This window comes from Ricinus communis, chromosome 10 (genome assembly GCF_019578655.1).
Source record: "Ricinus communis isolate WT05 ecotype wild-type chromosome 10, ASM1957865v1, whole genome shotgun sequence".
In the NCBI taxonomy this organism is placed as follows: Eukaryota; Viridiplantae; Streptophyta; class Magnoliopsida; order Malpighiales; family Euphorbiaceae; genus Ricinus; species Ricinus communis.
In genome coordinates this window covers 10934428-10961732 of record NC_063265.1, presented here as the reverse complement: position 1 = coordinate 10961732, position 27305 = coordinate 10934428, and the positions used below count along the sequence as shown (strand labels likewise).

General features: G+C 31.5%; 4 protein-coding genes across 4 annotated transcripts; 2 read left to right on the top strand and 2 right to left on the bottom strand.

The window, feature by feature from the left end:
* The first annotated feature begins 702 nt into the window (after nucleotides 1-702).
* LOC8269077 (probable WRKY transcription factor 39) lies at nucleotides 703-4206 on the top strand. The gene is made up of 3 exons (XM_015726669.3): nucleotides 703-2277; nucleotides 2362-2487; nucleotides 2755-4206. The coding sequence occupies exons 1-3, from the start codon at nucleotides 1490-1492 to the stop codon at nucleotides 2900-2902; spliced, it is 1062 nt and encodes a 353-aa protein (XP_015582155.2). The 5' UTR covers nucleotides 703-1489; the 3' UTR covers nucleotides 2903-4206.
* A 3102-nt stretch (nucleotides 4207-7308) lies between these two features.
* On the top strand, nucleotides 7309-8349 carry LOC8269076 (histone H1). Its single transcript, XM_002531226.4, has 2 exons — nucleotides 7309-7575; nucleotides 7670-8349. Exons 1-2 carry the CDS (start codon nucleotides 7405-7407, stop codon nucleotides 8174-8176), a joined length of 678 nt encoding a protein of 225 aa, XP_002531272.2. The 5' UTR covers nucleotides 7309-7404; the 3' UTR covers nucleotides 8177-8349.
* A 684-nt stretch (nucleotides 8350-9033) lies between these two features.
* LOC8269075 (renalase) lies at nucleotides 9034-13535 on the bottom strand. Its single transcript, XM_048370258.1, has 8 exons — nucleotides 13101-13535; nucleotides 12244-12513; nucleotides 11405-11531; nucleotides 10895-10956; nucleotides 10556-10777; nucleotides 10094-10215; nucleotides 9427-9565; nucleotides 9034-9323 (listed from the first exon to the last, which is right to left on the bottom strand). The coding sequence occupies exons 1-8, from the start codon at nucleotides 13461-13463 to the stop codon at nucleotides 9174-9176; spliced, it is 1455 nt and encodes a 484-aa protein (XP_048226215.1). The 5' UTR covers nucleotides 13464-13535; the 3' UTR covers nucleotides 9034-9173.
* Nucleotides 13536-14350: 815 nt separating this feature from the next.
* Nucleotides 14351-18992, bottom strand: LOC8269343 (protein WVD2-like 2). Its single transcript, XM_002531224.4, has 7 exons — nucleotides 18723-18992; nucleotides 16874-17324; nucleotides 16101-16189; nucleotides 15845-15935; nucleotides 15667-15738; nucleotides 15485-15595; nucleotides 14351-14881 (listed from the first exon to the last, which is right to left on the bottom strand). Exons 2-7 carry the CDS (start codon nucleotides 17318-17320, stop codon nucleotides 14573-14575), a joined length of 1119 nt encoding a protein of 372 aa, XP_002531270.2. The 5' UTR covers nucleotides 17321-17324; nucleotides 18723-18992; the 3' UTR covers nucleotides 14351-14572.
* Between the last annotated feature and the right edge of the window lie 8313 nt (nucleotides 18993-27305).

Genomic DNA, 27305 nt, shown 5'->3' with positions numbered 1-27305 from the left:
TTTCTCAACTCATTAAAATTCAATTAAAATGTTCTAGTTTTTTCTTTTTAATTTTTTTTATGATCTTAACACTTCAATTTATTTTACTTATTAAATTACTCATTTATTATAATACAAACGATACCAAATTAAAATTTATTTAATATTTATTTCTAATAGCATATCAATCTCTTAAAGGTCATGCGGCACCGGGTAAAAAGCCTAATCTTTAATATATCCTATAAGACCCGGTTTTTATTTTTTGTTTTTCCGTATTGTTGAGAGACTGAAACATTAGTACTGCCCAATTATTTATGTGTCATTGATGATGGATTCTGAGATTGGATTTTAGAGTTAGGATTAGGAGAGTAGGCCAAACCAAACCAAACCAAACCAAAATTCACCTATCCGCAATCAGCAGCAACAATATAGGAAGATGAAGAGGAGGAGGCACAGAGAATCTCTGTAGAGGTCAACTAAGGTCCCGACTTTTGGACCCCACCACTACAAACCCCCTTATCAATTTTCACTAACTGACAACAAAACCACTGCATTCCCTTGGGACAAGTGTCAATGCTTTATCCACGTGGCCTCAATCTTACCCCTCCATTCCTCCAACGGCTATCTCGGGATGTCCCCTTCTCGTCCAGAGTGGAATTCTGGGCCCACCTTTTGCAGACATTTTGACAAAGTATCGAACCAAAGCAATCCTATGAATAATATTAGGTACCAATGAGTAATAAAAACTTAAAGTGTGCAGAAAAAGAAAACAAGACAGAAATAAACAAATAAAATTATTACTAACTGTGTTCTTTGTCGTGGGACCCATATTAGGATCTTTTGAAACAGACGTCTGTTTCATTGTTTCTCTGTTTGCTTATACCTCTGCCACTCAGCAGAGCTCTCTCTCTCTCTCTCTCTTTTCTCTCTCACCGTTGGATTCTTTTACTACTTTTCTTTTATTTTATCTTTTTATTTTTAAGTATGATGATTTGTTTATGTTGTTTTCGAGTTAAAGAGAGCCTTTGTTTTCTTTTGGGTCATTTTAGCAAAATCCAAGAAAGAGAGACAGCTCTAGTCTTCTCTTTCACACCATGGTATAGTCTGCATAATCTCACTGATCAACTTAGCAAGGTCTTTTTTTTATTTTTTCGCTTTGGTCATTGTTGTCTGTTCTTTTTCTGTTTTTCTATTGTTTTAGCCAAGCTTAGTTCTATCCTATTATAAGTTATTAGTGACGAGAAAAGGCTAAATTTTTTGGGATTATTATTATTTTTATGGATAGTTTTTATTTCAGTATGGTGGTTTTAAACTCTCACTCTGCTTGGAAGAAGAACTTTTTGGTGATGCAAAAATTTTGAGATTTGAGCAATAGTTATTTGGGTTTTGCCATTTGTGGAAATGGGTTTTGTGTGTTTTGTTTTGTAGTGGTAGTTTGAACTCTCACTTGCTACTGAGAGTTTAAAGGGTTTTAAAAACTGAGGTTTTGGTTTCTTGAGTTTTGGTGATTATGGAGGAGGTTGAGGAGGCAAATAAGGCAGCTGTTGAGAGCTGCCGTAGAGTTATTGCTCTCCTATGTCAACCTAGAGATCAAGTTCAGGCTAGAAACTTGGTGACGGAAACTGGAGAAACTGTGTCTAAGTTTAAAAGAGTGGTGTCTCTGTTGAGTAATAGTTTAGGTCATGGAAAAGTGAGAAAGTTGAAGAAGTTTAAATCATCTTTGCCTCAAAACATCTTTCTAGATAGTCCTAATTGCACAACAATTTTGGCACCGAAACCCCTCCAAATGGTTCCTGCTAGTTTTCTCGAGACCCCTATTTCTGAAATGGATTCCAAATCTAAATCTAGTATGCAACCTACCCGGAAAATTTTTCTTGAAAATTCAGTTGTTGAAATGAGCTCAAATGTCAGGCCTTCTTTCCAGATTTCTCAAATAAAACCAACACAACAATACCAGTTTCTTCAACAACAACAGCAAATACAAAGGATGCAGTTTCAGCAGCAGCAACAAATGAAATATCAAGCTGATATGATGTATTCTAGGAGTAACAGTGGGATTAATCTTAAATTCGATGGGTCTACCTGCACACCAGCCATGTCAACCACAAGATCATTCATATCATCTTTAAGCATGGATGGCACCGTGACTAACTTTGATAGAGATTCATTCCATCTGATTGGTGTACCTCAGTCATCTGATCAGATCTCGCAGCAGACAAGACGAAGGTGTTCTGTTAGAGGGGAAGATGGCAGTGTTAAATGCGCCAGCTCCGGTAAATGTCATTGTTCAAAGAGAAGGTCAAACTCAAATCTCTGTTAGTTTCTAATTCTGGTTCTTTTCTTTTAAAATTATAATTCTGATCCAAAATACTTTTGTTTTAGGAAACTGAGAGTGAAGAGATCCATAAAGGTGCCTGCTATTAGTAATAAGGTGGCAGATATTCCTCCTGATGAGTATTCATGGAGAAAATATGGGCAAAAGCCGATTAAGGGCTCTCCACATCCTAGGTATTTATCTAATTCAACCTTTTATTATAAGTTTTAAGATACATATACCCTGTGATTTATTTATTTGTCATGTTCTAAGATTGTTCCTGTGCATGCATAACAGTAATCTACCTTAAGTAGTTGGTTAATTGCTTAAATACAAATTGAATGACGCATGTTAAGAGATATTTGGAAACAAGAACCTTAGCTGTCTTTACTTTCTGCAACTCTTAATTGGTTAGGTAACTCCGTTTGTCTGACACTTTTGAAACTCCACTTTTACTGCAGGGGATACTACAAATGTAGCAGCCTTAGAGGTTGCCCAGCAAGGAAGCATGTCGAGAGATGCCTGGAAGACCCTTCAATGCTAATTGTCACTTATGAAGGTGAGCATAATCATTCCAGATTACTCTCGACACAATCTGCCCATACATAAAAACTTTGCAGATGTCTTCAGTCCTCTCTCCAAGAATTCAGGATTCCAAAAATGTTTCGAATCCAACCCGGAATCGGCTGGCGCTTATTTGTGAATTACTACTGTATATAATATTGTTGTTCGAACCAGAGACTAGCAATGGTGGAGCAGATTTTATGATTAGATGACAGGGGGTTAGTCCGGTTTGAGCTGCTTTTATTATACAGAATAGGGATTAAAAATTGTAAACTTATGCTTCCCTATATATATTGAAGTTGTGTTTCTTCTGCAAACCCATGGATTTCTAATCAAAAGCAACGCCTGTTAGGCTAGGTTTTTTGTTCTAATTTAATATTATGCTTCTATAGGCAGCATCAGCCATTGTAGGTGCAATATGATTATGCAAAGTACAGGTTTTGGCTTAAATTTCTTGAGTTAACCAAAGCTGTATCTGTGCTAATTTTCTTTTTTCGAAAAGTAGGTAAAGATCTTTATCAATACTTTATCTTTTTCAAGCATGACTCCCTTCTGTTCATGGAACCTGTAAGCATTATGGCATCCATGTAACATTCACTTTCCCATGCGCATAGTCTTCCCCACCCACATATTCCTGAGACTTGAAAGCAGATTTTTACATTCGGCTGACTGAAATTTCAGTTTAGGTTGGGTTTCTGCTGGGCCAGGAGTCAGGATCCAGGACCCAACGCCAACCAAGGCAAATTAAACAAAAAAAATTGTAAAGACAGACCAAGCATGTTATCATAGCAGTCCAACCAAATTATTTTGTGTCAGATGGGTTTGCTACGGTTCGATACCGCGGTTCACTCTTCCCCTTCTCACTATTGCAATATAATCCTATTTATACCATTGGATTAGCTATTATTGATCAGATATGTTTGGCTCAAGTGACAATTTGCCCCCTAAGCTTTCTGATGAAGTTGAAATCCCCTGAAAAAGATTAATTTACGGTTCAGTTTATTACTGTTGATTTATCCGAGTTATTTTTGGTAAAGAGAGTGAAAATTGAAAGAAAGGGTGAGGGTAAAAAGAAAAAGAAAAAGAAAGAGATTTATATTATCTATTTATTTAAAAAATTGAAATTCTAGAAAACTTTAATTAAAAAAAAATAAAGAAAATCTTAATAGTTAAGGTTGCAATGAAGAAAATTACATTTAGGTTAATGGGTTTCTGTAATAAGTGTAACCGAACTCGAGCAATTATAAAATGTTAATAGAAATAAAATTAAAACAGTGTTTGCACCATAAATATTTTTGGACCAAACCGTTGGAAGTTACATATAAATTGGTCAGTTCGTGGTAAAAAGTGGGGTCATTACTGGTTAATTATTGTTTTTTCTTTTTATAAATCTGTATAATCTATTTAATGAATATAAAATGCTGAAGCGTTACCATTCCTACCAACCATAATCTGATCGTTATTTATAGAAAGACCATTTTGTTGTTATGATTTGTATTTGTTTAATGAATTGTTTTTTTCTTATTAAAAAGAAGAAAGAATATAAAGACACTTAAAACTAATCGTGGTTCATAATACTCTTTTCAAGTAGTGAACATTTACACTCAAATACTTGAAACACCATTAATTTTTTTTTTTTTATTAATGAAACCACCACAATTGCCACCGTAGCGGCACCTTTCAATGCTCTTCCCAGCCTCTTCATTTACAAGTGCTCCACATCATTAAAAACCATCGTAATAAAAGAAGTTAAAAGGTGGTTATATTTTTGTTAACAAATTTTTTTATTTAACGGTTATGATTAAAATTAATAAATCTGAAGGCTTAGATTATCTGTGACACTAGTGTTATGTTATATGACACCCAAATGAAAAGATAAGAAACATGACACGACTTTAAATAGTTATTTTCAAGGTATTGTTAATATGGAACAGTATATAAATTGAAAAAGCATAAAAGAAAAAGAAGAAGGGATAATGAATATGTCACTCTTATATGTTTATTCAAGCATTTCAATTCCAAATGGTTATTTTAATTTTCAGATTATCATTAATATCGTAGTGCAGTTTTTTAATCAAAACTTTTAGCTTTATTTGCAATTTAATTTCTTGCATCAAACATATTATTTTATTTACGTATTTAATTATGATATAAGTAAATAGTGGTAAAAAAGTTTAAAAACTTACAATTAGTCTTATAAGAAGTCCAAAGATGAAATTCTATTTCTACAATTCACGTGCCTCATACACGTAGCAAGTTAAGTACAATTAAGTTCAATTATTTAAAGAAAAATAAAATTGGTTCTTAAAAATTCATTATTAATAAAAATTATTAATTTATTAAATATTAAATATAAGAGGGTCAAAATAATTTATGAGTAAAAAAATAGTTAAATTTTGTTTTATTTCTTTAGAAAATTGTAGGTATGTGCTGAAATCTTGAAGCTGCAATATATAAAATATACGCTCAAATTGCAATTGGGGACAAGGCTTGTTTACTCAATTGCTACACACATTAAGCTCACTTTGGCATTAAGATATGCAATTAGTTATTATGCTAAATTTATATTTATTTCTTTAAATTTTAGTCAGTTTAACGCTTTAATTTTTTTATGTAATTTAATAAAATTTTAATACTTTTTAACATGTGTTTTTATTTGATATATTCACTTGTATTACATAAAAATATTTAAATATTACTAAAAAAATAAAGCTTAGATGTATGTTATGTTAAATTAAAAGTTTAAGATGTTTAAATATTCAAAGAAATAAAACTTAAATATCTGTTAGATTAAATTGAAAATTATATTAATTAATCGATCTAAATTTGGAAATATAATGATATGATTTAACCAATTTATTATAAATCATATAAAACATAGCAGAATTTGATAGTTTTTTAGAGAACTTTTACTATTATCGACAAGATGAATTGGCCGAGGTGAAATATGAATAAAATCTTATTAGTTAAAGTTTGCATTATTGCAAAATATTAATACATAGTTTAGATCAATGACTCTGTAATTCAAAAGAGTTGATAGTTTCTTAAACAACCGGTTGAAATGAGTTTACTTTTAATTTCATCATTATTTTTAATTCACTTTTTAAGGATATCACAAAAGAATTGAATTTTCATTGTACAAATTCAGTTTATATTATATATAACTCAAGAGAATTGATAGTTTATAAACATAGTTAGTTGGAATGAGTTTACTTTGTTATTTTCTATTCACTTTTTAGAAAAATAATATGAAAACTTAAATAATATAATAGTAGTTCAACTTAATAGGTAGCTCACTCATTGTCATTTTAGGATCCTTATAACTATGAGCATAGAGTTAATTGTTGAAAGGAAATATTCGGTTATGCTCCTAAATTTGCTTAATAAGATGATTAGTGGATGTATATGTATGTATGGATAAATAGAAATTTGTTATCTATGCGTAGTGTATATACCGCAACTAATAAGAGAGTAATACGAGTGTGAATATTTTATATTTTAATATTGGATGATTGACACATATTTCATTATTTGAAACTAATAAAAATGTTTCAATCATTTATCGGTTTTGTATATAGATAGAGACATATATCAAATTTATAAGAAAAAGAATTATAAATAATCTTTAAAATAGCGAGACCGTGGATAAATTATACAAGTTGCTTTATTTTTAACAGATAATGTATTATTATAAATATATATAAAAGCTATTGCACATTATGAAATGAAGCAATTTTCAATAATGTTTTTTCCATGGAAAATGATGTAACAATTATAATAGACAGTGCTTCTATTTTCACCTTTAACATAAAATTAGAAGATCCCAAACCAATCTATAAAACTTCTGGATAATGAAGCTAATCTTAATTATGTTCATAATTGCCACAAAGCTCTAATGAGTACAACATGCATTGAGCATGTTCAACTTGTGTCACTTCCCAATCAGCATTTGAGCATCCATTTCTAACTCAAATTTCATGATTCTTGAGGCAATCGATTCATTTACAATGCTAGATTCACCTCTCATTTAAAAAAACAGAATTTAGTTGCAAATTTTTCAAATAATCCCCGCAAACCTCAAGTGGCTCTTGGCAAACCCTAGTTTTGACCAATCTCTCTTCTAATCTAAAATTCACCCAAATTTCCTCAATTAAATAACATGAATAAATGCTCATTAGAAAGCTGAACTCTTAGTCTACAAAATTATCAAAATTTCATCAAAATCCATCAACTACAGACTTAATTACACCCATTAGAAATCAACTCAAAAACACATCTCAAAACCCCCAATCTAACAACACCCTCCAAAACATCCCAATCCATCCCTTCACATCCTCAGCCGTAAATTAAGCCCACAATCCAACGGTCCAAGTTTAAAATTCCTTAAAGGGCACCGATCCGTGTCACAATGCTTTCCACCAATCACAACCCACTGTTTTTCCTCTATATAAAACCTCCATCTCTCTCCTACCGTTGCCTCACATCAAAATTATCCGTCTCTCTGAAAAAAAGTCCAGATATTTTATTGAACTCGCTGAATTAACTCAATGGCAGACACCGAAGTAGCTGCTCCTGTGCCTCCGGCATCGGCGGAGGCCAAGTCCAAGTCCAAAAGAGGTGTAAAAGTGGCAAAAGAGCCGAAAGCCAAGAAAGCAGCCGCCGTGGCCGCCGCTCCGAAGAAGGCAAAGACCGCTCGTACCTATCCTTCTTTCCTTGAGGTAATAAATCTTCTTAAAAACCCTAATTTTTGTTTTGAAAATAATCATTCTCTGTTTCGGTTGAATAATTTATGTTGTGTTTTATTGTGTATAGATGATAAATGATGCGATTGTGACATTGAAAGAAAGGACTGGATCTAGTCAATACGCGATCACAAAGTTCGTCGAAGAGAAGCACAAGAAATTACCTCCGAATTTTAGAAAGCTGTTATTATTTCATTTAAAGAAGCTCGTAGCCTCTGGTAAGCTAGTCAAAGTTAAAAATTCATTCAAGCTGCCATCTGCCCGCTCTGCTCCGGCTAAGAAACCAGCTGCCGATGCCAAGCCTAAAATAGCCGCCGCTAAGGTAAAAGCCGCCACAAAAGCTGCAGCCGCTAAGCCAAAAGCTAAAGTCGCCGCAGCCAAGCCAAAGCCAAGAACTGCGGCAAAGACAAAGCCGAAAACTGTTGCTAAGCCGAAGCCAAAGACTGCGGCGAAGCCGGCTAAAGCTAAGGCCAAGGGAACAGCAAAAGCAAAGACAGGGAAGGCTGCTCCAGTTAAGAGCGCGAAGAAGCCGAAGAGTGTTAGATCGCCGGCTAAGAGGAAGGCTTTAGGGAAGTGAGAATTGCTAGGGATAGTGATGTAAATTTGTCGGTTGATTCTGATAGTAACATAGCTGTTGCTGTAGTAATTTTTTTTTTCTTTCTCCTTTTAATGAAATCCTGTTATTGATATTATTGGAATTAGCTGTAATTTCAAGTTAGTATATAACAATGGGGTTTTCGAAATTGATTATTTTTCTGTTTTGAAGATCAGAATTTATTTTAATTTGTGGGAGAACCAATGAAGAATAGAAATTGAGTGGAAAGATGGGCATAAAATGGAATGCTACGTGTGATTTTGGTGTTGATTGACAGACAGTTGAGACGTGCGCTGATATCATATGATTTTGTGAGCGATAAGATAATATGGGTAATTAAAAAGCCAAGTTTTGTTTTTTTTTTTGGATTAAGCTTAAAAGGAGAAGTTTGATTGAGATTTAGTTTGGATAATAAAAAAGGTTAACAGGAGTCCCATAGAAGTAGTTGAAGTTAAAAGAGGGAATGTTTTTTAATAAAATAATTGGGGATGTTGACCTCAGCCGGAGTATGGAAATGTGAGTTTTTTAATATTTGCAATTAAGGGAGAGAGTTCGCATGAATAAAGCTACAACTCCTGGTATGAGTCTCTTACGTTCCTTTTCATATCGGATAAGTACCGGGAAAAAAGATATATTAAGTGATTTCACTCTTATAATTTTAAATATGTATATTTTTAAATAAAATAATATATAGTTAAGAATGGTTTTTATTGATAAAGTATTTTAATTCGTCAAAATTTAGCTAAGAATTTATAATTGTTTTATTTAATGAGTCATTCTCAGTCCAACAGTCAAATAAAATTAAAAATTGTTAAATTTTAAATTCATATTATTGAATATAAATAAAATAATAATAACTTTTTTTTACTTATCCCTTTTATATGTATAAAAAAGTAGAAAATACATACAAAAAGAAACAACTATTACTTGAGTTTGTCAAAAGTAGTAATTATTATGTTCCTTAAAAATGATAATGTATTTATGTGGCTAAGTGATATGGGTGAGCCTCCAATATGAAGTCTGAAAATTGGCCAATATCATGATGTCCTTCAAGTGTATGGAAGTCAGCGTGCAGACCCATCCCAAATTCCTCCCCACCAGCTCCTCCGCTTTCTATGTAATCACCAATCTGCATCATTAAATTGAACACCACCAATTGCTTATTGTAAATTATATTACATATGCATGAAAAATAGGAAAAACAAGAAATAACAGTAACAGTGACTACATACATGATTAGCGAGAGCCATGCCGCTTAAGGCCGCAGACTCCAAATTTGAACCTAACAACCAATCACCACATATGCCAGCCCTTCCATTCGGATCAAATATGCATGCTACTCCTGGACTATTCCTTGGAAGTGCTGCACCCCTGCATCACCATACCAATTATTCATAACAAACTCTTTCTCAATACATATTTATTATTAACTCAAATCTTCAGCTTGCCATCTGTTATCAACTTTGCTGCATACATGGACTTTAACCCTAGTGGGTACCAATTCCTCATCGCACTAGTAACCTATCCTACTCGATTCTTTGTTTCTTCAATCAAACCATCACCTTTCCATCCCTATTTCTTTTTTTGTCATAAATTTCTCTTTCATTTATTATTCGTCTAAATTTCTATATTTGTTGTTCACCAACTTCTACTTCACTTCTTATTGTCTACCAAGAAATAAGACATACTAAAGCAAGAACATTCTTCAATCTTTTTTTTCTTTCTACGAAAAGAAAAAAAGAGAAGAAAGAGACTAGACTAAAGAGCATGAAGGAACTAGCTGCTCCAACAAGAACGATTGCTCAAGAATTCAATAAACAAAATTACCACTAAGTTTAGTTCACTTTCCCAGCTGGCAATTAAAAAGAAATTGTTTGAAACAGAAATATTAGTGTTTACCATAATTGGACTCGACTATAAAATGGCAGTTTAAGTGACCCTTCTGCAAGTCCCAGTGCAACTTCAACACCCTCTAGCATGGCTGCCTTCACCTTCTCTGCCGTTGAATTTGGGATATTTTCCTTGCATCACATTTAAAGTTATCCCAAATATTAGATTCAATAGCATGTATCATGCAAGCCTAATGGATAATTCCGCCCTTTTGCACTAACAAAAGACTACTGAAAATATGTACTGAACCTCAACCTTTTTCCAACAAGTTTAACTCAAGTAATCCTATCTTGATCTTCTTGTTAGCTTATTTCTAGTCCAAAAGCTTACATCTTAAATTCAGGTCAGGATTGTCCAAAATCAACGGAAAGGACCAAAGATCAGGTTCAAGATGGATGCTTGAATTCTGTTAATTTGGTTGCAAGCATTTGAACTCTCAATGGAAGAAAATATAACTCTGTTCAGACTCACCTGTGGAACCTTGTTCCTCTTTCCAAAAGCCGCAGTGCTGAAAAAGGTCCAACAGTGAGGACCATTGCTCTGAGAGAATAGCTTCATAGAATTGTTTCCCATCCACGAGATAGAATCAACTCCTTTCACAAAGGCTCCTTCAAAGGGAGATGCACCGCTAGGAATAGGAAGGGGTTCCTCAAATGCTGCAAGGAGAGCCCATATAGGGCTCAAATCTAACTTCTGCAAGCATGCCAAGGATTTCAGGAAGAGTACAAAATCAACCAGCCATAACTAGAAGTTAATGAAGCCGAAGCATAGGCTAAGTTACCCTGATTAAACTAAAATTTTTAGGCATACCTTCATTTGTCTTGCAATTAGTGGCAATCCTGATGAAGCAAGCAACCGATTTGCACATTTTCCTGCCAATCAGATAAAGAAGCAAAAAATTAAATCCAAAAACAAAAGTCAAATTTATGACAGCACTAAGACGTAGATAACAATTAGTTTATACACCCAAAACCATTAGTCTCCATTACAATTTCCAACTTTTCAGCATGTTAAACTTGTATGGAAAGCAAATACAATCAGCTCTTCGAGCTAGACCTTTTGTAGAAAAACATGTTGTATGTAAACCTAGAAAAGGCACCAAAAACATTAACATTTCAGCAGAACCAAGAAATATAGGTTCAATAGAAAAATCCTTGAAACCAAGTGTTGGCACAAAATATATTCCATTTAACAGAAAGAAAGTAGCTTTCATAAAATTCATCCAAATGTTAGTACCCATAGATATATAATAATATGCCGAACATTGTTAAAACAGGCAAAATAAAGAGTATAAAAAGCAGTGATAGAAGCATTAATCACCATTATGAGCTATTACAATGACATCAAACTGTCCACAAGGCTTTCCGTTCTCACTCAAGTGCCACATCCCATTAAAAGGCTCAAGTCTGCTAATCCAGCAAGGTCTCACCACTTCAACCATGGAAGTCTGCAGCAAGCATCCAGAATATGTTAAGCTGTGACCTACAGGATGTCATAATGGAGGGGTAATACAGACTAGGTTTCTCTTGGCTCACAATTAAAAGGCATAAACAAAAAGAAAAAGCAGGTAATAAAGAATAATCAGGATCACAACAAATATAACATCTCCATTGAATGCCTGAAGATTTGATTTCTTCCAAATGAATAATTAATCATCAGCATTTTAAACATAAAAGCACGCCATTGATGATGAAGTTAACATCGCTCAACAATATTGTATTTGATACTCTACAATAACATAACAAAGTAGAGTTTTGGCAACAATTACCATAGATGAGTCAAAGAGCAAATGAATTATTATACTAAACAACCATCAGGTGTTTAGGCTTAACACTGTCAATATAAGTTCCAATCAACCAGACATTAGACAAGCCAGTGCATGCATTAAGAAAAAAACTGATCTTGAAATAAACTATTGTTTGTTGGCTCAGTCCGTAGCCAAGTTGCCTTAAATTTTAGTCTGATTGCCTTATCTCTACAGCAACTTCAACCTAAGCCAACAGTCCAAGTTGCTCTCCTATCTCCATAAAGTCTCCAATAACAAAAACGCACATCACTTTGTCTTAGGGTTTAATATATATATATATAGATCTTCACTTTATCACTCAATTACAGGAGTTGACAAAACAGTATAATAAATGAATGAAAAGAATCATCACCTGAGATAGTAGTGAGTCAGCAAGAGGGCGCATTCCATTGACACCAATGTATTTTGGAGGTGAAGAAGGCAGTGGAACGAATTGACCACCCTTTTCAAGCTCTCCGATTGTACCTTGCCATTGTCGAATTAGACCTTTCTCCAGCCAGCCATCAACTAACTGGGCAAACTGAGGATCGCTCACAGTAAAGAACTGAGCTGCATGATCAAATACTAGTGGCTGAGGATCAATTACTCTAGTTCCCATTCTTCCTCCCAAACCATGGTTTCCCTGAATTAGCAAAGCCGTGTCAAAAACCTTCATAATGGTAAATATTAAATCCCACAGGAGATTTTGTTAGGTGCTGTCATAGCACTCTCCTGGAAGACATACACTAAGAGTTCACATGTGGCCCACCGCCAGTATCAGTATGCGTCTCAGGAACCATGTCTGTAGGAAGCACCTAACAGTTTTGCATCAGAGAGTTCAATCGACATGTTTAGAAATGACTATTTCTGCAAATTTATCACATGTTTGCAAATTCAATAAACAGAAAAATATATAAAAAGGTTCAATAAATTTCAACTAACGGCCAACTGATATCAGAGCAGTAAATTGCTTATTCATTGAAAAGCAAAGGTTTAGGTGGATTAGAGCGTTTTGACTTGTTTCAATTCGTCCTTAATTTCTTGCTTCTAGGAAACAAAAAGTTAAAAGAGTTACGTATTCATATAACCTCCTGGGCACACAAGTTTCACTCAAATATTAGCATAATTTTTATACTTTCAATTTATGAAACCTACCCATTCTTCTCCACTATATCAGCATAACAGAACCCACATAGAAAACAAAATGCTAAAATGAAACAAGTAACCAACCGTGTCGAAAACAGTAGACTTGACCCCTCTTTTTTCCAAATTCACAGCACAAACAAGACCAGCCATGCCTCCACCAATAATTCCCACATGAGGGTCATCTGAGACTGGAAAAGAGAAGTTAACCTGCTCTTGGCTAAACGTTTTCTTTAGAACTGACCTTCTTGAAGTGCCATATGATGATTTCTTGCGGTTCTTGGATGTGGGTCTTTTATTGGGTTGGGAAGTAGTAGTGCAAGTCAGGGTTAATGCTTTAGAAGATTTAGTTGCAGTTGAAGTTGAAGATTTTAGGGGAATTTTGATGGGTTGGAAAGTGATAGAGGAAAGAGAGGACAAGGAAGAGAGAGAGTGAGCAAAGTTGCTCATTTTTGTTTTTGGAGGGAGAAACTGGGAAACAGATAAAGAGACCACAACAATAACTTTAAACAGTCATCAGTTATGTTAACGGTCTCTTACCTAAATTTACAACTTAATGCCTTCACCTTCTTGCGTAAATGAATATTTTGACAATGAACTTAAAATTCTGTTGTTTTAATATTAAGTTCGTTGAATTTCGGTTCAATTATTATTTTATATTACTTTGTATTTTCAATTTTTGATTCAGTTAAATGATTATAGAGTTTGATTGTATCAATTTCAAAGTGAGTAAAAGTATTTTAATTATGAAGAAAATTTTCTTGTTAACTGAATGCATACACTATTCAAGATTTGGTTTAAACCTTTTATTTTTCTAAATATGCGAATTCATTAAGCTGCGAATCTATGATAGATAAAGAATGAATACGGTTCTGAAGTCTTGGTAATAAACTGTATCTTTTCTTCTTTCTTTTGACACATTCCAGCCTTACAACTACAAATCTTAGACCCCAATTGCAGCAGTTCAGTATTAACTTGCTGCAGAATATTGATGTCGTCACTTCTGCAACCTTTACATACTTCAGTTCAAAAATCAGCGGGTGATGCTTTTAACTCCAGAAGTTGAATACATGTCCTAGAATCACATCTTTGCATGCACAGTGGGAATATATAAAGATACAACAGTTTCTATTTATTCATTCTCGTCAGCAGAAAAAAGAAGAATTTCAAAGATTTTGAGTTACATCCTCACCAGCAGAAAAATAGAAAGATATGAAGTTACATTCTCAACAAACTCGTACACCTAATAACAGCCGATGAACAGGTGGAGCTTTCCATAAGTGTAAGACGAGCAAAAACCACTTAGGTGAGCATATATATGTATCTGATAAAACAAATTTAGTCCAAAATAGAATCATAACTCCTCTCATATATAACATGACATATAATGATATAACTTACAAAACATATACAATTCACATGACACAAACTCAAAAAAAAAAAAAGTCATTGCAGCTGAAAAAGGAAGCAGGCTATTCCCTCTTAAAATATCAAATATGGTAACTGAGGAAATTCAAGATGTTTTCCCCACTTAAAAGAGTTAGTAAAAAGCAGCTATTTCATGACTCCACTGAGATGTCCCCATTTTGCTGCTCGATGATCTTGTCAGGAACTGCTTTTACTGCAACATGTTCCTGTTTAAATCTGTCTCTGACCTTGCGTGTCCCCGTGCCATTAGCAGTTTGTGGACTCCTCTGAACCTTGGTTTTGGCTGAGGTGGGGGTGGTTGGTTCTTCTTTGTGAGCACCCATGCTGTGGCGATGACGAGCACAATGTTTCCCCACTTCTTCCTTAGATGTCTGCTGAATTGCATCACTACAGCTCTTTCTCCGGTTTAATTTTGGCGATACTGGTCGAGTCAATGGCATCTGGCACCAAATAGAAACACTCAAAACACATCATCATCCTAGAAAAGCAGCTGAAAAAATTTAACGCCGCGATCTTCACTTCCATCAATCATGCTAGCTCTAAACTAATGGGTATGAGAAATATGTTCATCTCTTAACAGTTATAAAATTGAAGTCCAGAGACACTGCAGCTCAATGCTTTTGTTTTTTTTCCTGTTCTTTTATCAATAGCTCAATGCTTTTATTCATTACTTTATTTGTCTGTCTACAATTTCGGCAATGACTAAAGCACTAGGCAGTGGATTTAACCTTAATATTTCACCTAAAATGAATCCTAGTTGTATGCCAATATTTCTCACCATTCTAACATATCAACAGAGCCTCCAATTGGAAGCTCAAACATAGTCTAAATTCAGTTCACTTAAGAGGAAAACAAAACTTCAGTGTTGGAGATAAATCCTACCACATCAAGTGCTATCTTGATTTCATTATAAACAATATAATCCAAACTCAAATATCCGGTCCCTACCATTAATTTATGCAAGGTGATGATGCCTTTTACGAGCTTTATATGCATCTTCAAACTTTAAATACCAATGTTACAGAGAATAGCTGAGAAAATACCTTCTTGAGTTCAACCCTGGGCGGAGGTGGTTCATAATAGAAACTAGGAACAGGTTTCGCTTTAACCACCATGTTCTTTCTAAGCTGCTTGATGGCTGCTTGTTGCTCTTCCTAGAAAGAAAGAGGAAAGTTTATGGCATGTAGACATTATAAAAAAAGAGATACAAACATAGGCGATATACCTTGGACCTTGCCTCCGCCTGACTTCGCTGTTCCTCCAAAGCTCGGTGTTTTTCCTCTAATTTCAAGTAAAACTGAATGACAGCGATGAAAGTAATAGCTTAGGAGATGCAACACAAAATCAATGAAGAAAAAGTTCAAGGAACAAGCTTTATATAATCATTTGATAAAAAAAATTACCTCCTTCCGTCTCTCTGCACGTTCAGCAGATTTGAAACTAGGAGCTGATCCAATTGTCACAGATTTAACTGTTCGCACTGATGCGGCTGTACTGCACATAGCTAAGGACTACTGATCCAAAAATGACAAAAAGGGACTTAACATGTAATGAAAGTTTTAAAGTAAGCCAAACATCTTCTTTCCTTTTTATCTTTCCACGGGCTGGGAGTTAAAAAACAAAGACAGAATTTAAAATGCTTGAACCATAAAAGGATACGAGGAAGCAACAGACCAATTGTCTTCTTCATCAGCCAGCTTCCTATTATCAGGCTGCAATGCCCTCCTTGCTGTTAGAGGCGAATTAGGCTGAAACAAATGGCATAACTTAAAGATCAGCATCATATCCAAATATAACTACTTGACATTACTGAATTGGCTGAAATAAACGTCAGGACTTAAAGATCAGCACCATATCCAAACACAAGCACTCAACCTTACTGATTTAGAGCGGAAATAAATCTATTCAACTTTCTAAGATCCAGATGCACTTTCTAGCTAGTATTGGAGCATACCAGGGAAGTAAAGGCATACTTGAGTTTTATCTTTAAACCAACAGAAATAAAGCATGTGAAGCTTCAAATATATTAGTGACTTAACCATACACCCCACTCCCAACCTCCCCATTGGTGTAAAAGTTCCTAAGAAGTTCTCCAAATTAAAGGACTAATTCAACACACTTGCACATGTAAGATAATAATTAGAAACCACCCAGCAAACATCACATGGTTACAAAAAGTTCATTTCAGACAACTCTTAGTATCTGATTCTTAATCCCTACAGCACCATCTAAGCAGGAAACCAGTGAAATTGACTGTTGATGCATGGCATGCACAGTCTGTTCTCAGTCTTAAAATTCATTTATGAAAATCTTAACGAGAACCCAAAGCAGATAAAAAATTCTGAGTTAATAACGTGAGATTGCAGTCCTCGTCAATTAATAGAGAACAGTGTAGTGATATTTACCATGAAGCTGGTAAGATTCTTAGATACCTGTGAATTCTTTGTAGCAATAGGGGAGTTCAGATTATTCGGATTTGTTGAACTGTTCACAGCAGCTCGCTTTTCAGTTGCCAAAGCAAACGGTTGTGGAACAGTGTGCTGTCTGCGTGCGTTTCTAGGTCCACCAGATTTTGAAGCAGGAAAGCTTGAATTTTTATCATCGCTTGACTTCTGTGTACCAGGTTTTTCATTTTTATCCTCAGTCAGGCCACTATCAAAATTTGTGCTTTTGACACCAAGAACGTCTTGCTTCTGGTTATGATTCTCAACAACTGAATCCTCTACAGTGTATTGCTTCTCCTCATAGTCCTTCACTTCAGCATTGCCTCCTGAAGTTTTGGGAAGAGCATTAACTTTATCATGAGAGACACCATTTGACTTCACTACAACACCATTTGGATTTCTATCCATTTTTTCATCGACAAGTTCCCGCCCCATCAAACTGCAACAAGTGTAAGCTACTTAGCATCTAAATATTTCTGAAAATCGAACCAGTTTTGCTTCTTGATGGACAATATACTATCCTTTTTGTAAATATGAAAAAGAATGGTCTACAGATTAAGAATCTGTTATTTGCATGACATGTCTTGTTCTACTGCAGTAGTGACCATATACTCAAAATAAGTAGGTACTGCCAAAAGTTTTGAGTTTAATAAGCCACCTTAAGCACTTCTATTCACATAGGGAAGCCAAAAATCGCTATTTAATTGAATTAAAGATATATCACCTGAACACTTTTGACTGAAACTAGGAATTTTTTTGGTAAAAAAAAAAAATCCAAACAGATGAGACTAGAAAAGACCATTAAGCAGACAATTAACTGAAGTGCATATAGAACTCATGGATCGTGGCAACATGAATTACAAATACATAAAATAAAATAAAATAAAAAAACTGTTAGCAGAAGAAAAGAATATAAAAAATTTATTTTAAGAATCAAATACATAAAAAAATTTCCATGTAAGTTGTGCTTCTTTTATGTTATATCTAATTTCAGGATTCCATGTCATAAAAGAGCGTTCATCAACCATTATAGCACATAATAACATGATCATATAATCATTTTGTATTCTGCAAGTATAACCGTGATTATTCCAATATTAAAAGGGAGTTTTAAGAAAATGCGAAGAAGATAGAGATCAATCCAAAATAGTTAGTAGAAGTGAAGAAATCAAGAAAGGGAAAGGAACAGAATAGTGGGAAAGAAAGAATTCATTGAAAGATTAAATAATTAGAAGCAGAGGACTAAAAACTGGTCGAGAAATTCACATGTGACCTTAATAAACAAATAAAAAAGGGAAGTTCCTCTATAGGGGGACAGAACCATCACTCATACAAACATAGCAAATAAAATCTCAGATAAAGGTGGGGATAGAAAGAAGAAATTTGTAAGAAAAAAAATAATAAAGAAAAAAAAAAAGACAGACAGAAAAATAAGAACAGCAATAAAAGACCCAACTTGACAATCATCGGCACGAAAAACCCAGGAAAAAAAGAAAAGAAAGAAAGACAGAAGCATCAAACTTTCAAAGAAAAAATAGAAGAAGAAGAAAACCAGCTCATTTATTGTAATAAAGCACTTAAACCCACCTCAAAAAAAAAAACCCAGAAAAGTAACGATAAAATGGTTTATAAGCTAAGAATGAGCTGAAATAGAAGAAGAAATACCCAGAAAGCGCAGAGAGAAGAAAGAAAAAACCTTAAAAACAACAAATTCTCAAAAGATCAAAAAAATGTAGAGATCGAAGGAACCACATTGGTCTTTGTTTAAGGAAAAAGACCCATTACCAACATTAAACAAAACCCAGAAACAGTGATAATGTGATGAGGAATTTCTTACAGTTCCGCTCCGATCTGGCAGGATCTTGAGCTTCTTCTTCTCTCTTTCTCTTTCTTCTCTCTCTCTATCTATCTATCTATCTATCTATCTGCCTATCTATCTATCTATTTCTCTCTCTTCTCCCTCTCTCTCTCTAAAAATAAAAAAAGAATGCAAACATTTTTTCTGTGATTTTGCATTTTAATAGCTAAAAGGCTTTTGATTTGAAACTGTTTTTTCTTTTCTATTCTTCCGGTTGTGGGCTTATATGCTTGTTGCAGTTTTTTCAGTTCTAACACCGTTATATAACGGATCTTTTTTTTTTTTTTTTTGAGATGAGTAAAAACTTTAATTTAGTAAATACCAGCTTAAATCTATCTGGGAAATTTAATATTTTACCTTAATTTTCTATTTAAATTAAATGATTATCTCATATCCACCATAAATCATTTAAGGACACTACAATCATATTTTGTAATATATTGGAGATTATTATTTATAAAAATTATTTTCATTAAAGAAATGTTTTCAGATTTTAAGATAAAAAAAAAAAAAAACAGTTTGGGAAAAGACCTGGAAACGGATTTTATCTCTCTCTATTTATTACCATGACATAAGAATTTTGTATTTATTTGGCCCTTTTGGCTTTTTTCAGTTTTTGAATTTGAAAAAGGCATTAGCTTTGGTATGCCTCAAATAATACTATTTTTTTTTTTCTATCTTGCAAACTTTCCTTATCGAATTTAAAGTTATATTTGATGTCAATTTCAAGTAGGAAGAATAATTATTTTACAGAATGAAATATTTGTGTTTAAGTTTTTTTTTTAATATTATGTGGATTTTCATCTTTGTATAAGTGTAAAGGAATATCAACTTATGGTGTATTATCCGTTAAATCTCTTATAAAATAAATAAAAATAAAATTTTCAGCCTTAAATTTGATGGAAATAAATTATTGGGTTGAAATTAAAGTTCCCTACAAAATGATGCTTATATGATTACATCTAAAGTTGAAATGTATTTGTCTTTTCTAATAAAAATAACATTCATTTAGTAATAAAAAAATGCATTTTAGTATTCAAATATTATTACAAAAAAAAAAAGACAATTAAGGGATAAAAATGTAATTTTGATCAATACTAATATTAAAAGTTGCACCTTTTAATGAAGATAAATCATAATTTGAAATTGAAATAATAATTAAAAGAAAAAAAAAAGAATTTAATTTTACTACAGGAGTGGTGATGGAGTAATTGTGAAACTGAAACCTACCTTACCTACCATTTATCTACAAATTACAATAAACCAGATTTATGCTTTACTTAAGCACCATTAACTGACGGCCTAATCCGAAAAAGCCAACAAATAATAAATTAATTAGCGCCGACGTCGGTAGTGGCGACACGTTGCGTCAAAAGTCCAACTTCGCCTAACCGAATCTTATTATAAGATGTGTCAAAACCAAAAAATTTAAAAATAGAAAAGGCTCACATTAGTAAGTGGTGACTTTAAGGTTAAACTTTGTGCCAAGTTTCTTTTACAGTGTCTTAAATTGTTATTAGTTTTTTTTAATTGCTTTGTCGAAGAAATTGCAGGGAACAAATAGTACTAAGACACGTAGGAAGCCTGCAGTTAATTTACCTTCAAAGTAATATCACTAAATTACTTATTGAACAATTTCAGTAATATTTTTATTATCATAACGATAACAACGTGCACCTAATTAACATGCCCCGTCCTTCTACATAATCAAATACACACACTATTAAAATCAAATATTTTTGTGTTTTATTTTATGATTATTTTTCATACGTCGTGCATGGCATGGTGTATTGAGTTGGCAGTTAGAGAGTCGAATGGAAGATTAGCTACTACGACATTAGTTTCTTAGGATGTTCGAATTGAACATGTCGAACACTAACTCACTGAGGTATATAAATTAATGCAGGTACCAATATTCTTTTAGGCGCGAAAGTAATAATTTAATGCCAACAGCAACTTTATCATATAATTGCTCAGTGGTGGTTGCATCCCATGACACATGCAATTGGAGGATACAATAATTTCGATGTTAGGTTCTCTCAGTTCAGTTTTGGAAGGTTGGAGGCATTGGATCCCTTACTAAATAGGGGAAAGTGAAGCTTTTCTTTTTATGTTTCTATGTTTTTCGCTTGACAAATTTGGTTATGGCTTTGGGTGTGATCTTAATTCATTTGGATATAATCAAAATGGGATTTGGACTTTTAACTTAAGTGATTGCATTGTGATATTGAGATGTTTTAGGTCTCACCCAATTCCATATTTGAAAGTACATTGCATATTTAGCATTGTCCGTTGTCTAATTCCAAATCTAGTTGTATACAAATTCAAATTCAAGCTTCAAATGGGCGGTTGAAGCATCAAGCACGCCTCCTGTATTTGAATTTTCGAATGCCAATTTGCTAGCTAATGTCAATGTAACCTCACCCTATAATTGGCCAACAATTAATTCCATGTTAAGCACTTGCAAGTGTTTCTTAGCATATTATTAGTGGGTTTTCCATCTTTTTAAATATTAATACACCTTGAAACAAATATCAAAATTGCAATTAAAAATACTGAAAATAAATCTCTATTTTCAAGTAGAAGTTACTTTTAGTACTTTTCAGTCATATTAATAAAACACTACAAATTAGTTATTAAAATTTATTTTTTAATTTTCGAACAAGCGCCAATCAATTTTGTAAACATCAACAGTAGTTTTTTTTTTATATATAATTTGTAAATAAAATAGAAAAAAAAAAAAGAATAATAGCATACAAAACGAATCTTTATCAAAGATTGCCTCATTAAACAACTTGCACAGGAAAAATTCAGTGGAACAAAACCTTGAAAAGAAAAAAAGAGTGCAATCTATCTGGTCCAGTATAAACTCAAACCCACAAAACATAAGACAAAATTGTTGAACTAAACTCCATCAGTAGAATCAACGATGGTATTGAAGTCTCACAATCACAAGCAACGGATGGATGGGGAAGAAACAACTTCCCTGCGATCAGTATAATTTCATATTCAATTTCAAACGACAACTTGAAGGGGGACTCAGATTTTCGTGAGAGGAGGATAGTTGGTGCCACATTTTAAGATGTTCCACCGCTAGTTAACTGCCTTTTAAAAAGCTTTTTAGGTAAAAAAGAACAATTATAAAGTAGAATCAAATTGTGGGTCAAACTTATTTGGTCAAGTCTCATAAAAAGAAGCTAGTTTTTTGAATTTGTCTCTTAGATTCTAAGAAGACATATTCTGATAACATATGCTTAAATGCTGGAAAAAAAAGGAAGAAAAGAAAGTCTTCCTCTTATTCCTCGAAGTAATATACGACAGTTATGGGAAAACTGCTTACTCTCGCACAGGCCATCCAAAACTGCTCACCTTTTGTTATTATTCATTTTGGTAATAATGCCATTTATTGAAGTAATATTACACAAACAAGACTTACTTAATGAGTTTTATGAAGTACTATAACTATAAGTAAGTGCAAACAATTATTAGCCTTAAGTGGTTATAATTTATATACCCTATCTGCTAATTTGAAAGGTAAAACACTAAAAAAACACAAATTAAAATTTAAAATAATTGATATTTATAGACTATTCTAATTTAATTAATATTTTGAATTCGAGAGTTATATTAAAATTCTTAATAATTGATGCGCATATCTTAATTATTACTATATATATAAATATAAAGGGGAGCTCTAATTTTAATAAAATTGACCTTTTTAAATAATCTCCAATTTAATTAATGCTCGTATCTGTAGACCCAAGTCGAATAAAAATGAACCAATGAAAGACACCAACCTTCAAAACCATGACTGAATTGCTACCATCAATTACTTTTATTGGTGCAAAAAAGGAGGTCAAGAGAGCGTACGTGTGCATTTCATCTCGGAAGCAACTTTCTTTGTACTTTCTGGAGTGCATTAAATTTGTCGGTAGAGAAAGCGTGACCAAATTTACAACAATTTGCTATAGAACGATTTCAAAATGATGCTCTTGTACTACGCATTCCACATACTTTGAGGTGGTTACTCTACACTACGAGTCATATGTAATGTCCATGTCTTATATAGTTGGTCATTCATACTCAATTAATTACATTAATAAATAGAGCTAAATATTTTAATAATTATTTTTTTGCAACTTATATACTCGATGTAACATTAATCTTTTTATTTTATTGCTGTATTAAAATATATATAATAAATTTTATAATATTTATAAAATGATAGTTTTATCTAATTTAATTGTCTTTTTTTATTAATTTAAGAAAATTATTGATAAACAATGTTTAGTTGTGAAATGAAAAAGAAAAAGAGTGTACGAATACATAACGTGAAACTCATAATTCATTAATGAATTCTCATATTTAAAAAATGGGCCACACCACTTAATTTATGAATTGAAAAGGGAATTAATTTGTTGAAGTTGATTGAGTAGATTCCAATACGCATTACCCTAATTGACACGGCATTTTGAAAATGGATCACAGAAAAGAAAGATATAATAACTCTTGCCCCATCCTTTTTTGAATATTCCCACCGATCCTATCCTATGTTCAAATAAAGTCAAAATGCATTCTCAACTTTTCCTTTGAAATAAAATTTCCTCTTCCCCCCTTTTCTCTATTCTATTAAAATTTTATCACATCATCAATAAGTCAAAACGCATTTTATTTTATTTTTTGATAATATTTAACTGGAGTTAATTTATTTATGAATCTCGATTTTCCAATGAATTGATGTGATCTCTATTTGAAATTAATATTAAATATAGAAAATGATCCGGTTCTAGTTAATTAATATAAATATTGTAAATTAGCATAGTGTTGTCATATTTTCACTCGAGGCATATCTTAATTAGGAAGGAAAAGGGGAAGTGATAATGCAGAAATTTTTAGTACCACAATTATTAAAATTGTCAATGTTGATCATGCAATTTTCAATCCTTATTATATATCTTAATCAACATCATAATCTTAATAGTAGGGTGCCACCACCCCAAGCAACACTAAATTATCAATTTCCTTCTTCTTCTTTCTTTTTCTTTTTTATAAAAGGCAAAAACAAGTTGATTTGAGTAAGATACTAATGATTTTCAACAATTGCATGAATGGAATAGAAAACACATTTTGAATTTTTGGAAGAAACTCTCTAAAGAAGATTTATGGTCCCATTTCATCTCATTTTCACTTATTATATTTATAAAAAAGAAAAATCAAATAAGAGGGGACCAAATAGATTAGCTTTCTTCATGGTCCAACTATGGAAGCAAATGTACATTACTGTACCAAAATTTTGTCTTTTATTTTCTCTTAATTTCACCTTTTTTTTTTTAATGGGTCCTTTTCCCTGTTGTCTTTTTTCTTTCTATCATCTAGTTAATAATATCACAAGATACAAATGCTTTGGTAAATGCATAAAATTTAAAATTATTAAATTACTTTAATAAACTTATAAGCAACATTTTAAGAAGCTATATAAAATGCAAAAAAAAAAAAAAGAGAAATATATACTAATGATAGTAATTAAATAATTATGGATTCAGACTATATCCAACATCTTTTTTAAAAAAGAAAAAAGAAAAATGGCATAATGATTTCAAACAAATTGTATAAGTTTATTAATGAACGACTCCTCTTATATTTTTTATTATACAAATTTATTAATGAAATACTCTTTTTATTTTTTCTGAAAAAATATTGTATTCCAAATGCTATAATGTGAATATTAAAAAGAATAAAAAAAAAACATTCAGACAAAGACTTTATAATACTCTATAATGTAATCTTATCAATATCAAGACTCAAATCTAATATTTATTTACTTTAATATATAAAAGTGAATATCTTAACTTATGAAAGATTATGCACATACACTTAAATAACTCTGAATCTTTTAATCTAAATTATATTAATAGTGAATCATCTTATTAAATATAGATTTTTCCATTTAAATTTATTAAGCTTTTAATTCTTATAAGAGAGTTTTGCAAAAAAATAAAAAATATTATATTTGCACAATTTAATATATATATATATATATTAAATTTTGAGAATTAAATTTCTTTTGATATATATGCTTTTTTTTTGTCATATAAAATATTTATTTTTACATGTATATGTATTTATTTTAACATGTAGATTTATTTTTGACATATAGAATTCAAGTTAATATGTAATTTTATAAATTTTTATTAATTTATTGATTAATAAGTTATTCCTAAAAGTAAAATATTAATTATATTTTAATATTATATTAACTAATAAATAGTTTTCTAATTATATAATAATACTAATTCTATCATAAAAATATATATTAATTATACTTTAATATTATATTAACTAATAAATTAGTTTTATAATTAAATAATAATTTTAATTTAAAAAAATAATAAAATCAATAGTATTAATTCATATAATACTAGAATTAATTAATAAATATTTTTATATTATTAAATTAAATATTAAAATGTTATTAAATTATATTTAATAATTTAATTTAATAATTAAAATAATAATACTTGAAATATAAATATAAATATACGTTGATTGCGGTGGGCGTGTGATGGGAGGAGCAATTGGCGGCAAAAGCTTTTGACGAAAAAAGCGATCGCCGATAGTGCCCCTAGACAAAAAGGTAGGTCCATCCATTTCTTTATTTATGCAAAATGCAAATTCTTGTACAGTGAAAGTGGGTTTTGTTTCGAGGATAAAATGAAAATACACGTATTTTCTTCTCAATATTTTTTATATAAATTTATAATAAATAAATATATATCAATTATTTATTAATTTAATATACTATTAAAAAATAGTTTTCTTACAATTTTTTAAAGTGGTAGTTAAGGAAGTAATCAATATATTCAGGTTATATTCTCTTAGAATATTTAAAGTTTCATCAGTTGTTTAAAAGAATTAAAGTTAAATAGAATTTAATAATATTTCTGATAAAGGGGAAAATGCAAGTGAAAAGAACATTTTCCTTTCTAAATCAAAGTAGGACAGTTTTGTGGGGTTATTGGAGAAGCTAACACTTGAAAACAGGGGAAATATAGAAAGAAATATTTAGTTGGTTGAGGAATTGAGTAGACTGGGTGACGTGAACCTAACCCAAATGTTAACTTGTTAATTAATTAGGAATTCTTAACCTAAATTAACCACTAATTGAAATTAGAAAAAGGAGACTTTTGTGGGTAAGAAGTAGGAAAAAGGGACTTAGGATAGGATACAAGTGGCAAATTAAAATTCAAAATTATCTTCATTGGACTTTATAATTTTTGATAGTTGTCCAAACCAAGTAAGTAAAGGTCACAGCAACTCTAAAAGATAATAACAAGATTAAACTTTTTGCATTTTATCATTTGATCACATGGAAATTCTTTTGTTATTTGGTATATTATTTATTTAATTGTTCCTCATTTTTCCTTCTTTTAAAGTTATTAGTATATAAAGTATTTAATGATTTTACTCCGATAAAAAACAGTATAGAAAATAAAATTTTATATCTTTTATCTTTTTTTAAAATAAAAGTAAAACACAGTTGTTTATGTTCTTAAAATTATAATTAAATTTTAAAAATAAGTTTAACATATTTTTTTTTATATAAAATATTAAGAACCAAAATTATAATATTGATTATAATCTTTGTAAAGTCTCGATTCTATTTATGAGATATATTGTATTTATTTATAAATTTTATAACTTTCGGTATTTAAATGATAACTTTAATTTTAAGTATTATTTTTTTACTCCTAAAAATATGATTGGAATCAATATGTTGATATCAACTTTTCTATATAATAACTAGTTCAATAATTTTTAACTTCATCTATTAAATTATAAGTCTCATAAATTTAAACACTTAATTATCAAATTATACAAGTTTATAAATATTCTTGCAATTATTTTCAAATATTAATAAGACTTAATATTATTTATATCAATTTTTTAAAAGTACGATGAGTAGTTATACACGCACAAATAATTTTAAAAATTTAATCATCAGATTTTAATAAATTAAAGCACTGTTTTTATAATTATTCATCCGAATAACAAATAGGTGATTTTGTTTTGGATGCTGTTAAATAGACAAGACAATGAAATCTCTTAAGTATCTTATCATTTTGGTTCAGTCTTAATCAGGGAATGAGTTAAAACCACAGACTCTCTAATGTGGTCACTAAAATAAATTAGTCCCGATCATAGATTAGGATGTGACTAGGAAATGTGACCATAATAGGCCCCGCAGGCAACTCCAAGTATCGCAGGTTTCTTCAAAATAGACATAAGAGAATGCTAAAAAATAATTAGTAGTTTGATAAATGTACTGTGATTACCAAAAATAGGTTTTTTGCCCTTCTTGATTTCAAAATTATTTGCGTTAAAGAGAGATTAAGTATAGCTAGTCGTTTACTCATGCGTTGCACAACCGTTATTATTATTTCAATTATAAAATTAAATTTATAGATACAACTTAATAATTTTTTTGATATTTAATGTTAATTTATAATATTTTAAAAATAATAATAAAATGAAGTGTTTTTAAATGTTCTTAATTTCTATTTA